At 39.5% G+C, this 14512-nt stretch overlaps 1 protein-coding gene across 3 annotated transcripts in view; it reads right to left on the bottom strand.

Moving 5' to 3' along the window:
- Nucleotides 1-13407, bottom strand: part of SPART (spartin) — a 33640-nt gene extending 20233 nt beyond the window's left edge. Inside the window, exons 1-2 of one of the 3 annotated variants that reach the window (XM_046664282.1) lie at nt 13049-13407; nt 2851-3662 (exon numbers count right to left, since the gene is read on the bottom strand). In XM_046664282.1, coding sequence (XP_046520238.1) covers nt 2851-3660 — 810 coding nt within the window. In that variant the 5' untranslated portion in view covers nt 3661-3662; nt 13049-13407. Of the gene's footprint in view, nt 1-2850; nt 3663-12678; nt 12832-13048 lie in introns of those variants that run through there. The other 2 variants (XM_046664284.1, XM_046664281.1) reach the window with 2 other exon arrangements.
- Between the last annotated feature and the right edge of the window lie 1105 nt (nt 13408-14512).

The raw sequence follows: 14512 nt of genomic DNA, 5'->3' as shown, positions 1-14512 counted from the left end.
CATTGTGTAGTGAACATCAGTCAAAGAGCATGAAAGATTTCATACAAATGATGGAAAATTCTGGTATGCTACCATCATCTCTGACCAACAGACTATAAACTTGCATGGATCAGAGTACTAAAGTGACTCTTGCCTGGAAAATGCTTAATAAATATTTTCAAACTCTTTTTCTTTTACTGAATATCTTTTTTAGTTGTGTCAAAAGCCACTCTCCATCTTTTATAAAAATCAAACTTGAGACAGGTTACAATAAAACTGATTACTGTTTTCCAAAGTATAATATATAACCATCTGTGGCATGTGAAATGACTTCACGTAATACACAAACTATTTAAATTTAAGCAGTTATGTATTTTAATATGAATTAGGACAAAATACAACATCTATGCTTCCATTTCACAGTTGATATTGTTTAGGATGAAATTAACAATGAGATATTTAAATAATATTAAGAAAGTAATAGCAGAGGTATGGATTTGACAAAAAACTGTAAACGTTATACTTAAATGACTAAGGTTTGGGAAAGGTTTCTTTTACTATTCCATGATGTCTCTAAGATTAAATATATCCTGGTCAGCTTGACTGAACTGGAGTACCCCCAATCTTCTCAAAACTATTCTATAGACCTTTGTTAGGACATATTACTGCAGATTGGTGAGCTCATCCATCATAGGTTAATTTCTCCCAGTTTCACCTTAGAGGGCAATCTCATGACCAAGTTCTGTATGAAGAGATTACAGATTTAATAGGTTTAAAAAGTATATTAAAACACTAAGAGAAAAATAGCTTTTAGAGATCCTAGAATTTAAGTCTGCCTACTTAAAACCAAATTATCTTACTCTAATTTCCTAAATAGACCAATACAGTATAAAAATTCTAGGGGCTGGCCCCGTGGCCGAGTGGTTAAGTTCGCGTGCTCCACTGCAGGCGGCCCAGTGTTTTGTTGGTTCGAATCCTGGGCGCGGACATGGCACTGCTCATCAAGCCACGCTGAGGCAGCGTCCCACATGCCACAACTAGAAGGACCCACAACGAAGAATATACAACTATGTACTGGGGGCTTTGGGGAGAAAAAGGAAAAAAATAAAATCTTAAAAAAAAAAAACTTCTAATACTTAGTTTGTTTATCATTTGTTTTTTAGAATAAAAACATTCAGTAAACATATGGTAACTCCCTTTTAGGACACTGCTACAAATATCTGAATACATGCAAATGCAAGCCCATTAAAAAGACACAAATTAGACTTTGGGTACAATTTTACTTCTTATTTAACACTCAGAAAAAGAGATTATTAGCAAGACTAAAAACAAAATTAGACCCACAACTAGGGTATACAACTATGCACTGGGGGGATTCGGGGAGAAAAAGCAGAAAAAAGAAAAAAGAAGATTGGTGACAGTTGTTAGCTCAGGTGACTCTCTTAGACAAAAACAAAAACAAACCCACCAAAATTAAAAGCACCAAGACAGGACAAAATTTTACTAGAGGACAAGTCATTTTAACAGTTGGGCTCATGTGTCCAGGTAGAGTATTTCTGATATTCATTTCCTGCACCTCCAGCAGCCCAGGCCCCAAAGGTTTTTAAAATTCCATTGTTACGATGCAGTACTATTACCAGATCAGGAGAAAGTGTTATAGCTTTTATCAGCTCCCTCCCAATCTCAATCAATAAGCCTTCTCTTTTTAACCTCAAGGTTTCTTTCCTGAAACCACCTATGAGATTCACAATATTCATCCTGACCAATAATGAAGTCTTCCTTTCAACAATGACCTCAAAACATCTCCTTCACACACCCCTCGTAAGTCTCTATCTTCAAACAACTTTCAAGTTGATTCCATGCAAAAGCTGCAGAGGAACTGAGACTAGAGTATACCATAAGAAAAAAATGAATATAGATAACCAGTGCTATAACTAAACCATATCATCTGGACTCTGCCTTGCTCAGATAGCCATCTCCCTTCCATGCAAACTCCTTTATTATAATCAATGTATACTGAGCCCACATTTCCGGAACCTATCTCCCTGGACCAATATCCAATCTTCTAAAAATTGGACCACCACCTTCAAAATACCTTATTAATTCCACAACAATGCCCTAACAACCTTTATTTAGCATCAGTCTTTGCTCTTGGACAAAGGCTATCCTGGTAAACTTATCTGCTTGGAACATCAGAATTGCATCGTAAATTATCATTGCAGTCTCTACTTCTAGACCAGGGTTTCTCAACCTTGGCACAACTAACATTTTGAGTTGGATATCTTTTTTGATGGGAGCTATCCTATTTGGATGTATAGCAGCACTCCTGGCCTCTCCACCATATGCAGCAGTAGCATACCATCCCCCACCAAATGTGAGAAGCAAAAACGTCTCCAGATATTGCCAAATGTGGCAGTAGGGGGCTTGCAGGAAATTGCCCCCAGTTGAGAACCACTGTTTTAGACAGAGTTTAGTCTAGCCCACTTCAGCCCTTCAGCCGGGGCTTGACATTTGTGGATATTTACAGTTATTATGTCCACATGAGCTACATAAATCTCTCTTGAAATTAAAGTTAAGTTTCTTCTTCAGATAAAGAATTAAAACTTTAAGGATGAATATTCTGATTCCCTTCAGGTCCTATCATCACAAATGTAATACTAAAACAAGACTTTATATCTTAAAAAAGAAAGAAAGGCTATCAAACACAAACAGATGTTCAAGGCTCATAAATTGCATGGAACATATTTAAAAGGAACTAGAACTTACAACGATCTTTTTGTACTTCTTGTCCTGGACACATTGTAAGTATTAAACAAAAATGATGTATCCCACACGTATTTCAAATAATGTTTATGCTTTTCTTCGGCTTACCTGAAGAAACCCAGGAGGACGGTTTAGAACTGTATCAAGAGAATTATCCAAGAACCTCACAATTCGAAGGTACCCAGGATATGAAGGTGCACTAACCTCCCCTGCAGGATTTACAAAAAAAATCTGTACTCCATTTGGTATCAAAATCAACTCATCTGCATCTAGCCCTAAGGTCTCAAGAGGAGGTGGCTGAGAATGATTCCTATAAAAGTCTTCTCCAACTGATGAAAATTCCCCAGATTCTGTCCCATAGGATACGGTGTAGTGACCCTCAGCAGCCTGAGGAGTATAAGCAGGAGGTGCTTCTGCTGGATGCCTTTGAGATGGTAAGGATAAAGAACTAGGTGTGGGAACCAACCCTGAACTTGTAGCTGGAGTGCTTCCATATTCTTCACTGTGCGGAGGAGGTAAACTAAAGGGCTGAGGCTCTGGTGACTTTTCAGGAGTATCTTTAGGTGGAAATTCTGGATATAACTTGGGCACCTCCTGAAGATCATTCCGTAGAGAAGTGGCAAGACCTTTCTCTAGAATTTCCAACCTGGTGCGTACATTCTGTAGTGTTTCTTTCATTTTCTGCTGCATCTGTCTAGCAGATTCCCACCCAGGGCCTACGTGTTCAGGCTCTGTTGATGAAATGCTGATTCCTCTGAGCAAGTGTCCTATTCCTTGCTTATAGTAGTTCTTTGCTTCTTCCTTCTGACCTAATTCATCTGTATTCAGTCCTTTATTAACAAATAAAAAGGCCTTCTTGTACGCTTCCTTGATCATCTTAATTTCAGCAGGTTCTCCATTTTGTGGCTCTTGCTCCATTTCTGCAAAATAGGAAACATTATCTTTAATAATCTTGTTTACTTATTTATCATCAATTTCTCCTACCTGAATATATTTCAAGATGACAGGAGGCTTGTCTGCCTTGTTCACTATTGTATTCCCTAAGCCTACTATTAGATGTGACAAAGAGAAAGCACTCAATAAGCATTTGTTAAATGGACAAATAATGTTCTTGGTCCTAAACATCTCTTTAATTAAAAACAGAAGTGAATAAATCAGAATACATTTATTGAATAATTTTCTTGTTCCAGTTTCTTATAAGAAATAAAAGTTTCCTATCATATATCAATCTTTCAGATTACAACCAAAGTCTCATTCTAAAATTCATTACAATATAAATTCAGATGACAGGTAGCTAATTAAAAATTAGGTTGAATCACACATTGGAGAGTAAAGAAATGAGAAAAAAATATCTAGATGAAGCTTTAAAGTTACCTGACTTTCATTTAAAGGTGGCAGGTTACTCTCATGCAGTTAGCTCTGTTCCATCCTAAAACTACCGAAATGCCTCTAACAAGATTATTAAAAACACACAACCATTCTTTTTAATGAGAAAAAGGCATGAACAGGTGCTCCACAAAAGAGAATATTTAAACGGCATGTAAAAATGAGTTGAATATACTATTCCCTAAGGGAAATGGGATCCACAATGATACCACTATATACTTATCAAATGGCTAAAATTTAAAAGACTGACAAGTATTAGGGAAGACAGCAACTAGAACTCTTATGCATTGCTAGAGGAAGTGAAAAATGGTACAGCCACTTTGGAAAACTGGCAATTTCTATGAAAGCTAAACATTCAGCCACTCTATGATCCAGGAATATAATCTAGGTGTATAATCAAGAGAAATGAATGAATACGCACATCAAAAACATGTACAACAATATTTACAGCAACTTTATTCCAAAGGCAAAAACTCAAAACAACTCAAATACCCACCCACAGAAGGGATAAACAGTGGTCTATTTATACAACATAAAAATACACAGAAATTAAAAAAATACATATTGATGCCTGTAACATTGATGAATCTCACCAATGCTTTGAGCAAAAGAAGCCAGACACAAATGAGTTCATATTGAGACTAGGTACTATATGATTCTATATAAGTGAAGTTGAAGAAGAGGCAAAATACTAGCCCATGATGACAGAAATCAAGACAGTAATTACAGGGGGAGGGTACGGACTTGGAACGGACATGAAGGGACCTTATGGCATATGAAAATACTGTCTTGAACTGAGTGATGATAACATGTGTGTATACATATATTAAAAAATCATTAAGCTGTAAATTTAATATTAGTACACCAAATGCACTTTGTGTTACCCCTTAATAGAATAAACAGCAAAGTCATAACTCACAAGGACAAAGAGGGAGGATGAAGAGTCAACAGTGCTTTGGTACTGAAAAACGAGACAGACAATTGGTAACTCACAAAACAGACATGTGAAAGCTGAAGCCTAAGCTGTCAGTGAGGATATCAGAGAAGCAGCCCCATTTACATCACAGAACTTCCAAAAACCACAGGAACTGATTCAGTCTTCCTCTGGAAGAGGGAATAGAGGTAGAGCTGGAAAAACATGACTGATTAAAACCTAATTTACAAATTAAGACCCTCAGATCTCTCCTACACCAGGCACTGAAGACACTATTTCAGCCCTGAAAGAAGGTTGGATGTTTTAATTCAAAGGAGCATAAAATAAAATGTTTCTGTACAGCAGACTATCAGGCACAATTAAGGGTAAACATCAAAAGCAGAAGTAAATGAAAAATTACATACTGAATATTGAGATCCTCAGCCTTCTCCCCCACACCTTGGTTATTAGAGTTCTGGCAGGTTGGTACCTCTCCAGAAAGGAGATTAGACGTATCTTCTCTGGAGAATCTGATCATCACCAAGAGGAAAGACCTAAAGATAGTGACACTGAGAGTTCCCCAAGGAAAACTGTCCAGGAAACTAACTTTTGAGAAAAACTATAGTTGATAGTCCACCCGAGAGTCTCCAATTAGCAGACAGCCAAGGATCACAAAACATGTGAGGAAATGCCTAGTATGAAAGAAAAAAATGAGTAATGCAATTTGGGTGAAATGGACAATATGTAAGGAGAAGAAAACTTTAAAACCTACAATTTATATCAACATAAAAAAACAAAATATTGCATCCATAAAATTAAAACAGGATACAGACACAAAAAGATACGCACAAAAAGGACATTTATAAAACTAAAAGGGCTCTTAGAAATTAGACACAAAATAGATGAAAACGTCGTAAATCATAGAAAATGCCTGCAAAGTAGAGCAAAAAGACAAAGAAATGAAAAATAGGAAAGAATAGATCAGAAAATGTAGAGGACTCAGTGTATAACAGCCAATATCTGAATAATAAAACTTCCAGAAATAGAGAATAAAAAATAAGGGATGGAAGAGTTGAAGAAAAAATTCAAAGAATATCCTAGAACTAGAAAACACGATTTCCAAGATTTAAAAAGACCAATGGATAAAGAACGAAAAAAGACCCACACCAAGGAGTACACCATAAAATTTCAGAACATGAGGCTCATAATGGACCATCTTAACAGGAATTACACAAAAAATGAGAAATAAGATTGCTAAGGAACTTCTTAAAGGCAGAAGTTAGAAGGAAATAGTAGAATTAATTCGCAATTCGGAGTGAAAATAACTTCCAAACCCACCCAAGTGGCTGCTCAGATATTGCATCTTCTGTTTCTTGGATTCCACATTTGCTGAAAGAAATCACAAGGCTGATGACGGGAGTTCCCAAGATAACTATTAGGCAACCGGTCCATACTGGAGCAAACGACAGAATGCCAGAGAAGATTTCTTCAAGCAACTAAAATTGATAGAACACTTAATGTGTTCCTAAGTTTTGAGAAGAGAGCTACATAACTGTGGGAGGATTCAGGGTTTAATCAGTGATAAATACATAGAAAACTAAGGAAATAAAAATCAAGACAATTATTAACTGGGGAAAACAAGATGCTGAGCTAGAAAGAAAAAGTAATCATAATATACTGCATGTTTTAGTTTTAATTAGTATAACAATGTAAATAACGAATCTTGATACAAGCAAAACTGATACAACCATATTGAGAAGATGGGAAGATGGATGGAGAGAAAGTTCGTGTGCATGTGGTATAGGATGAAAGAACTAAAACTTCATCTTTCCTACTAGGAAATTCATGGACAATGCCTAAAACTGAAAAATAAAAAGTAGCAATATAAGCATCTTGTTTAGAGACTTAGAAAGACCAAAAGAACTGGCTAAGAAAATTGATACAAGCTGCCTTTAGGAGAAAGGGCTGAGGCTTGGGTGGTGAGACCTCTGATTTTCACTGCACGCCTTATAAAAATATTTAACTCTTAATACTACACGCATGATAAAAAAAATTACTATTTAAAAAAAGTAAACAGAAGCTTTAGAGCAGCATTGTCTAATAGAATTATAACGTGAACCATATGTAATTCTAAATGTTCTAATAGCCACATTTAAAAAGTAAAAAGATGGGGCTTCCCTGTGGCCAAGTGGTTAAGTTTGCACGCTCTGCTTCAGTGGCCTGGAGTTCACTAGGATCCTGGGTGCGGACCTACACACGGCTCATCAAGCCACGCTGTGGCAGCATCCCACATAGAAGAACTAGAATGACTTACAACTAGGATACACAAATATGTACTGGGGCTTTGAGGAGGAAATACAGGGAAAAAAAGATTGGCAACATTAGCTCAGGGCCAATCTTCCTCACCAAAAAGCATACCTTAAAAAACAACAGAAACAGGTGAAATTAATTTCAGTGACATTTTATTTACTCAAATACATCCAAAATATTATTATTTTGTAAATTATAGGCCTTCTATTTATTTACTTATTTTTTTTATTGAGGAAGATTAGCCCTGAGCTAACTATTGCCAATCCTCCTCTTTTTGCTGAGGAAGACTGGTCCTGAGCTAACATCCATGCCCATCTTCCTCTACTTTATATGTGGCATGCCTACCACAGCATGGCTTTTGCCAAGCAGTGCCATGTCCGCACCCAGGAATGGAACCGGCGAACCCTGGGCTGCCGAGAAGCGGCATGTGCGAACTTAACCGCTGCATCACTGGGCCAGTCCCACATCCAAAATATTACTTCAACATGTACTCAACATAAAAATTACTAATGACATATCTTACCTTCTTTTTTGCATTGTCTTCGAAACCTAGTGTGCATTTTACACTCGAAGAGTCATCTCAATTCCAGCTAGCCCCATTTCAAATGCTCAATACCCACATGTGCCACCACTGCAGTTTTGGAGATTCTTTTCCCGTGATCTCATTAAAACTTATGATTGGATAATTTCAATGATTTAAGACTATTTTAACAACAATCTACACTATAAAGGCATTACAGAATCTGGTCTAGCTTCTGATTAAGTGATATACCCATACTTTCTAAACTGAAACATAAACCATCACACAGCAACTTCATGGGAGTCAAGGGAATATACTCAGTGCCCAATTTAGAAAACATCATATACAACTGATCATATACAGACCTACCTTACTTGCCCTAACCCAAAGCTCCTATAAAATTGACAATCCCTTTCCCTGGAATTCCATCCTGTCTCTCTGTCATTAGAATGCCTCCCCTTTTCACAGATCCCATTCCTTTCTTCCTTCAGAAACCATGCGCTAGGAATTTTGCACTCCACGTTCCTTGGGGTACAAAGAGGCTCAAAGTTCAGAAAGCAAGATAGCAGAGGTTAAACAGATTTTTGTGAGCTGATCTGGGAACTTAACTAGCATCATTAAGTTTGTCCAACTACTTGAACAAGGTCTTGAAAAACACTGTAACTTGGCACCTACTTTTTCCTACATGCTACAGGGCACCACTATCACCAGGCACCATTTATAGAGTATTTAATGTGGTTGGACACTATGCTAGGTGTTTATCTCATTTAATCCTGATAAACAACTCTTGAGGCATTATTACCACTACTACTACTTTTCAGGGAAAAACTGAGGTTTTAAAGTTAGATCTTCTGTCCCAGATCATCTGTTTTTGAAAGACCCTGGAGCTAAGAATTATTACTTTCTTAAGGGGTTATAAAAACAAAGAATGACATGCAACAGAGATTATATGTGGCTCAAAATGCCTAAAATATTTACTAACTGGCACTTTACAAAAGATGTTTACCAAGCCATTGTCCTAAATTACAGAGTTAAAATAGTCTGATTTCAAAACTAATTTTCTAAATCAGGGTTTCTCAACCTCATTCTGATCGACATTTTAAGCTGGATAACTGTTAATGGGAGGCTGTCCTGTTCACTGTAGGATGTTTAGTGGCATCTCTGATCTCCTCCTACTAAATGCCAATAGCGGCAAACCCCTCCGTGCCCCCCGCTAAGTGACAACCAAAAATGTCTCCAGACATTGCCAAATATACCCTGGGCAGCAAAATCATCCTCGTCAAGAACCAATGCTCTAAACGGTCTTCAAATGGGGGAAGTGTACCCTGGAGAACATAAGGACTTTTCAACGGAACGTGTTCCAACAACATGAATAATTCTAAGAAAAAGGCTTCCAGACCCCTCTCCTTCCATTTAGTACTCCTCACTAAAACTGCTTTGGCTGGGAATAGACTGTAGTTCAATTATCACGCTGTTTTTTCCTCTCCTGGTCTCCTTTCACAATCTTCTCACTTTAAAAAATAAAGTTATACCTCTCACCCATTCCTATTCTTACTATGGTGCACTACCCCAGGAAGGAAAAGCCCCCTAGGATGAACAGCCCAACCAAAGCAAAAGGTGTCAATTTTAATTTACGCACAACTCCAACTATCCATCTCTTTAAGACACAAATTTCCACTAAACTCCTACTTCTCATATTTAATTATTATTTATCAAAATCATCCAGTATCATGCTTTTCTGACGATTTTACTACTTGTAATAACTCAGTCCAGAAGAAAACCAATTCCTACAGTTATCACCATAGAAAATTTTTAAAACTTAATTTCAATGTATACAATATTTTTATTAAAGACACCCATGATAGAGAATAAAAAGATTTCAAGCATAAATAAGCTAAATTAAGATAACATTCTGTGGGGAAGGATAAAAAGCAAAGTATAATTTCAAGAAAAAGGAACTGTTAAAATACCATGCATTTTTAAAATTAATGGTGATGGATAAAAAAGTGCAACATTACACTCCTTTGGATACAGTTGAGTGACATACCAATTTTATACTAAAATGTCAGCATCTATACCATATGGGAAATTGCATCCTTTGCAACTAACTAAAAAGTATGATGTAAAATGTTATAAATCAATGTAAACATGTGAAAGGGGGTCACTTTTACAAAATTTATTTGGGGTTCACAAGTGAATTAAAAACACTACTGGGGTCAGCCCCGCGGCCTGTTGGTTAAGTCTGGCATGCTCCAGGTCGGCAGCCTAGGTTGGCTCCTGGGCATGGAACTACACCACTTGTAGGCAGCCATGGTGTGGACACGACCCACACACAAAACAGAGGAAAACTGGCACAAATGTTAGCTCAGGGTGAATCTTCCTCAGCAAAAAAAAACCCCAACACTGCTCTAAAACCACTGACTACTATATTATATTGCAAACATAAAATGTACACGGTCTCTGGTCCTTAGAAGCACCATAATTTACTACCTTTTATTAAGCTCTTCAGCTCATTAGATGTGCTTGGCACTGCTCTAAGCTCCATTTAATCCTCATATGCTTGGAAGTGAATACCAGATTTAGAGAATGTTTTACAAATATTGAACTGCTTGCCCAAGGAGAGAGATGTAAATGCAAGAGAGATTCAAAGACTCAGGTTCAACAGATACTTGTCAAGACAATGAAATGAAATGTCTGATTCCAAACTTGAAGTTCCTACTAGGCTTACAAGTTAACAGAGTGAGGAAAGGATGATGGGAACTTGGAGCGTTTCAAGGAAGAAGGGCATTTGGCTTAAGCCTTAAAGAATAGGTAGCAAGCATGTGAAGGCAGAAGGAAGTTATAAAGGAACTCTAGATAGAAGCAATATTACCTTGTGTACATCTTTACTCAAAGCTTATTTTACATAGTGTGCTGAAAGATTTCCTAACTAATGGGTCACTAGAGAAAATGGGCTGGCTATTAAGACAGAAGGTATGTGGGAGGGGGGATTCCACGGGTCAGCTGCTGCTGAATAGCATTCCTTGCTGGCCACCTCCATCTTGAAGAGAAAAAAAAAGTTCAGCAAGCAGAAGAGCCTGGAAATCTAGCACATTAAGTGTAGTCGGGAATCTCAGCACACAAAAAATTCTGTATTAAAATATTCTATTTTTATTTTGTGATTTATTCTGGGCGTTGCTATATTCTCAGTAGCCTCTGAGAAAATGCATTTCACAGGGCTAGGGACCACATGATGGTGGCTTTTCTTGTTAAACAATTCCTATCCTATTCCTAAGCACAATTAAGTGCTTATCAAACATCTTGACAAGATAAAAACCATTATTACATGATTTCACATGCTTTAATTTTTAAAGGTGAGAAGAGAAAAAGTCTTTGAAATGTCAATTTGAATTATTAAATAAATAAAACAGCACCTACCCCAGTATAATCGTCTTAAATCCCAAACCAAAAGCTGGTTCCAGATACCAATGGTGCACTTCAGCTATTTTTTAAACTTTCGAATAAAATAAGTAAAATGTATTTGTTTCAAACATAATCTTGAGTATATCTGCGTGTGTGCGCGCTTTAAAAAATACTCAGGAGCAAAGGTAAAATTCTGAACCAAATACTTGCCAACGTAGCTCAATTCCATACACCAGAGTAGTAAGAATCACGCTAACATCCACATCACCAGTAGTCTTCAATAATACAGCATTTATTTCCCTAAAGCAAGCAGCAGAAATTGCTCTACTGCCTATCTGGCCCTTCACAAAAAAAGGAGAGGAAACTTGCTGCAAACACCTGTATAACTCCCTCCCGTAGCATCTCACCCCACTGACGTTTCAGAAAGCCCCACAAACGAGATGGAACCCACGTAAGAGAGAAGCTTTCAGTTTCAAACAGTTTTCACAGAGTCACCAAATGAGCTGTGCTATTGTAAAGGACAGCGAATCAAAAAATAGCTCCATTTGTAATTGGCAACATTCTTACACTCCTTTTGTTTTGTTTTGCTTTTGGAAATTTCAAAGAAAAAATCGTTGAACTCTGAAATATTTAAGGCTATATTTCAAAGGCAACGATTTTGAAAGCAAATTCATTAAATTACAATTCAATAAAGCAAATCTCGAGGATCCTCAAGAGACAAAGTAAAGCAATTCATTAGCACCATTAGAGTGTGGAAAACTGGGCCAACCCTCCAGCAACGCAATAATGCCGCGTCACGGAACGGTGCGCATTCCAAGAAAAACTTTCCGACACAGAAATTAGGTGGGAGGGATCCTCTGCGGGGCTAAATGCCTAATAAACACGAACGAATGTATTCGAAAGAGTAAAATCGGGCCCTGTCCATTCTCAATAAAACTGCTGCTGCTTGCTGACCTTTTTGAAAAGAAAGCCTACCGAACTTTCACGAAGCTGTCAGCACTGGTAAGGGCGAATAATTACTGCGATTTTCGAAGCTGAAGTAAACAGGGGTGGGTAGGGCAGCAAGAAAGGTCACTGCGATGCATAAGGACGGTGGTGGAAGTGAGGAAAAGGGCAGCGCTCTCCCTCCCAACTGTAAACAGGGGGAGGAGGCGCAGGGAACTCGAAGGTTCCATAAATGTGAGACAGGCGTTAACTAAGAACAATTTCTCCAACTATTCCCTCTGCAATTTGCTCCCTTCAACGAAAGTTTCATCTCTGAGACCTGGGGACGGCTCCCGGCCTTCTCGGCCCTCCCCGCACCCCGCCCAGTCCGCGGGGCCCCGGGCGCACACGCCACTCGCCCGCTTTGGGGACCCACGCAGGGGCAAGAGCCTCCCCGCCGGCCGCCCCCAAGCCGCCCCACCTGTGCCTCCGGAGCTCGGGCGCCTCGGCGCCGCCCGCAGACCTCCCCGCCCGCCGCCGCAGCCCACGGGCCGGCTCCCTCGGACGCGGCGCCGCTGTGAAGCGCTCAGCCTTGGCCGGCCCCAAGGTGCCCAGCGCCCCGCGCGCCCGACTGCACGCCGGGACTCTCAGAGCGTGCCCAGCCACGCGCTCCGCCGTGCGCCGCGTCACGCCATGTCACGTCACGCGCCGGCCCCACCCGCCGGCCCTCGCGCCCACGCTAGGACCCGAGCTCGCTGCGGTCGCAGGCTGCTCTCACGTGACGCCCTCTCGGTCGTCTTCTCCGCGAACTTGTCACACGCCCGCACAGCCGAAGTTCTGTCCACTCTTACTTTCCAAATGCTGTCTGGGGAGACGTCTGTCCGCTTCGAGCCCTGGAGTCACCGTAAAAGTCTCTGGCGGCGAGCAAAGGAGCGGGGGCGATGCGGCTCAGCGCGGACCCTCGCCTAGGGTCTCCCGCGGCCACGTCGGCAGCCCCCGCGCTTGCGCAATCCCTTTCCCGCCGCCGACCGAGGACCTGGACGGACTAGGAGAGAGTGCCGGGCGCCGGGAGCTGTGACGGCTAGAGGGAGCCGTGGGCACAGTGCACGTGGGAGAACAAAGGCTGAGTCAACTCTGCAACCTAACCTTTGTGACTAACGTATCAAAGAGGACGTTTACCTGGAAAGCCCCCAGAAACTACGTGATAAAAGTCTCAGTCGAGTGTCTGCCTGGGTGTGTGTGCGCGTGCACGTGCTGGAAATCCGTGTCAGTGTAGTAAACAATGTTAAATTCCTAACTCCTACGGCTAAACAGCAGCTGTGCTCATACCATTTATGATTATGGAAGGCTGAAAGGGGAAGATCAAAGTGAACATACTTTACTGTTCTTCAAGAGTTCTTTAAAATTAGTAAAATTCTATAAATGACAGATTTTATACTTTTGAATAGACCTGCCTTGGAAAAATTATATACACAGACATATATATACATATGTTTATATATATTGCCCCGAGCATTTAAGACTAAGTGATTTAAGGATGGCAGTGATTTAATTCCAGCTGAGTTATTACTTCCTTCAATCAAAATTAATGATGGGGACCGTTGAATGAGTCTTGGGAGAGGCTTTTAAATTTAAAATTAGGGGTCATTTGGTAGTTCCCTCAAATCTCAGAAAGGTAACTCATCCCAAACAGAAAAACCTGTTAGGGAGGTATACATTAATATAGGGGTTTTAATTTTGTTCTTATACTTCCTAAAAGAATTCTGAAAAGCTGTGACTGTGTACCTTCTCCCTCATTTTTAGATTGGCCATCAAAATTTTTTGTCTAACTTAATTAGTTGCAAAGGATGCAAATTGTTTTATTGTAAATTGACATTTTAAAATAAAACCGTTGTATCACTCTTTTTTTTTTTTCTTAAAGATTTTATTTTTTTTCCTTTTTCTCCCCAAAGCCCCCCAGTACGGGGTTGTATATTCTTCGTTGTGGGTCCTTCTAGTTGTGGCATGTGGGACGCTGCCTCAGCGTGGTTTGATGAGCAGTGCCATGTCCGCGCCCAGGATTCGAACCAACGAAACACTGGGCCGCCTGCAGCGGAGCGCGCGAACTTAACCACTCGGCCACGGCGCCAGCCCCTGTATCACTCTTAAATGTAGCCAGTAGAACTTAAATATCCGGCAATCTGATATCCATCATCAATTTTTAAAACTACATTAACAAGCTTTTCTTTAATAGGAGAAAAAATACAGCTTCCTTTTCTTCTTAAACTCATAATTCTATATCACTTCATGACGTTTTATCCCAATGTAATATTTTT

Source organism: Equus quagga, chromosome 6, assembly GCF_021613505.1.
Source record: "Equus quagga isolate Etosha38 chromosome 6, UCLA_HA_Equagga_1.0, whole genome shotgun sequence".
In the NCBI taxonomy this organism is placed as follows: domain Eukaryota; kingdom Metazoa; phylum Chordata; class Mammalia; order Perissodactyla; family Equidae; genus Equus; species Equus quagga.
The sequence above is the reverse complement of the archived record's forward strand: the minus strand, read 5'-3'. Positions and strand labels throughout refer to the sequence as shown.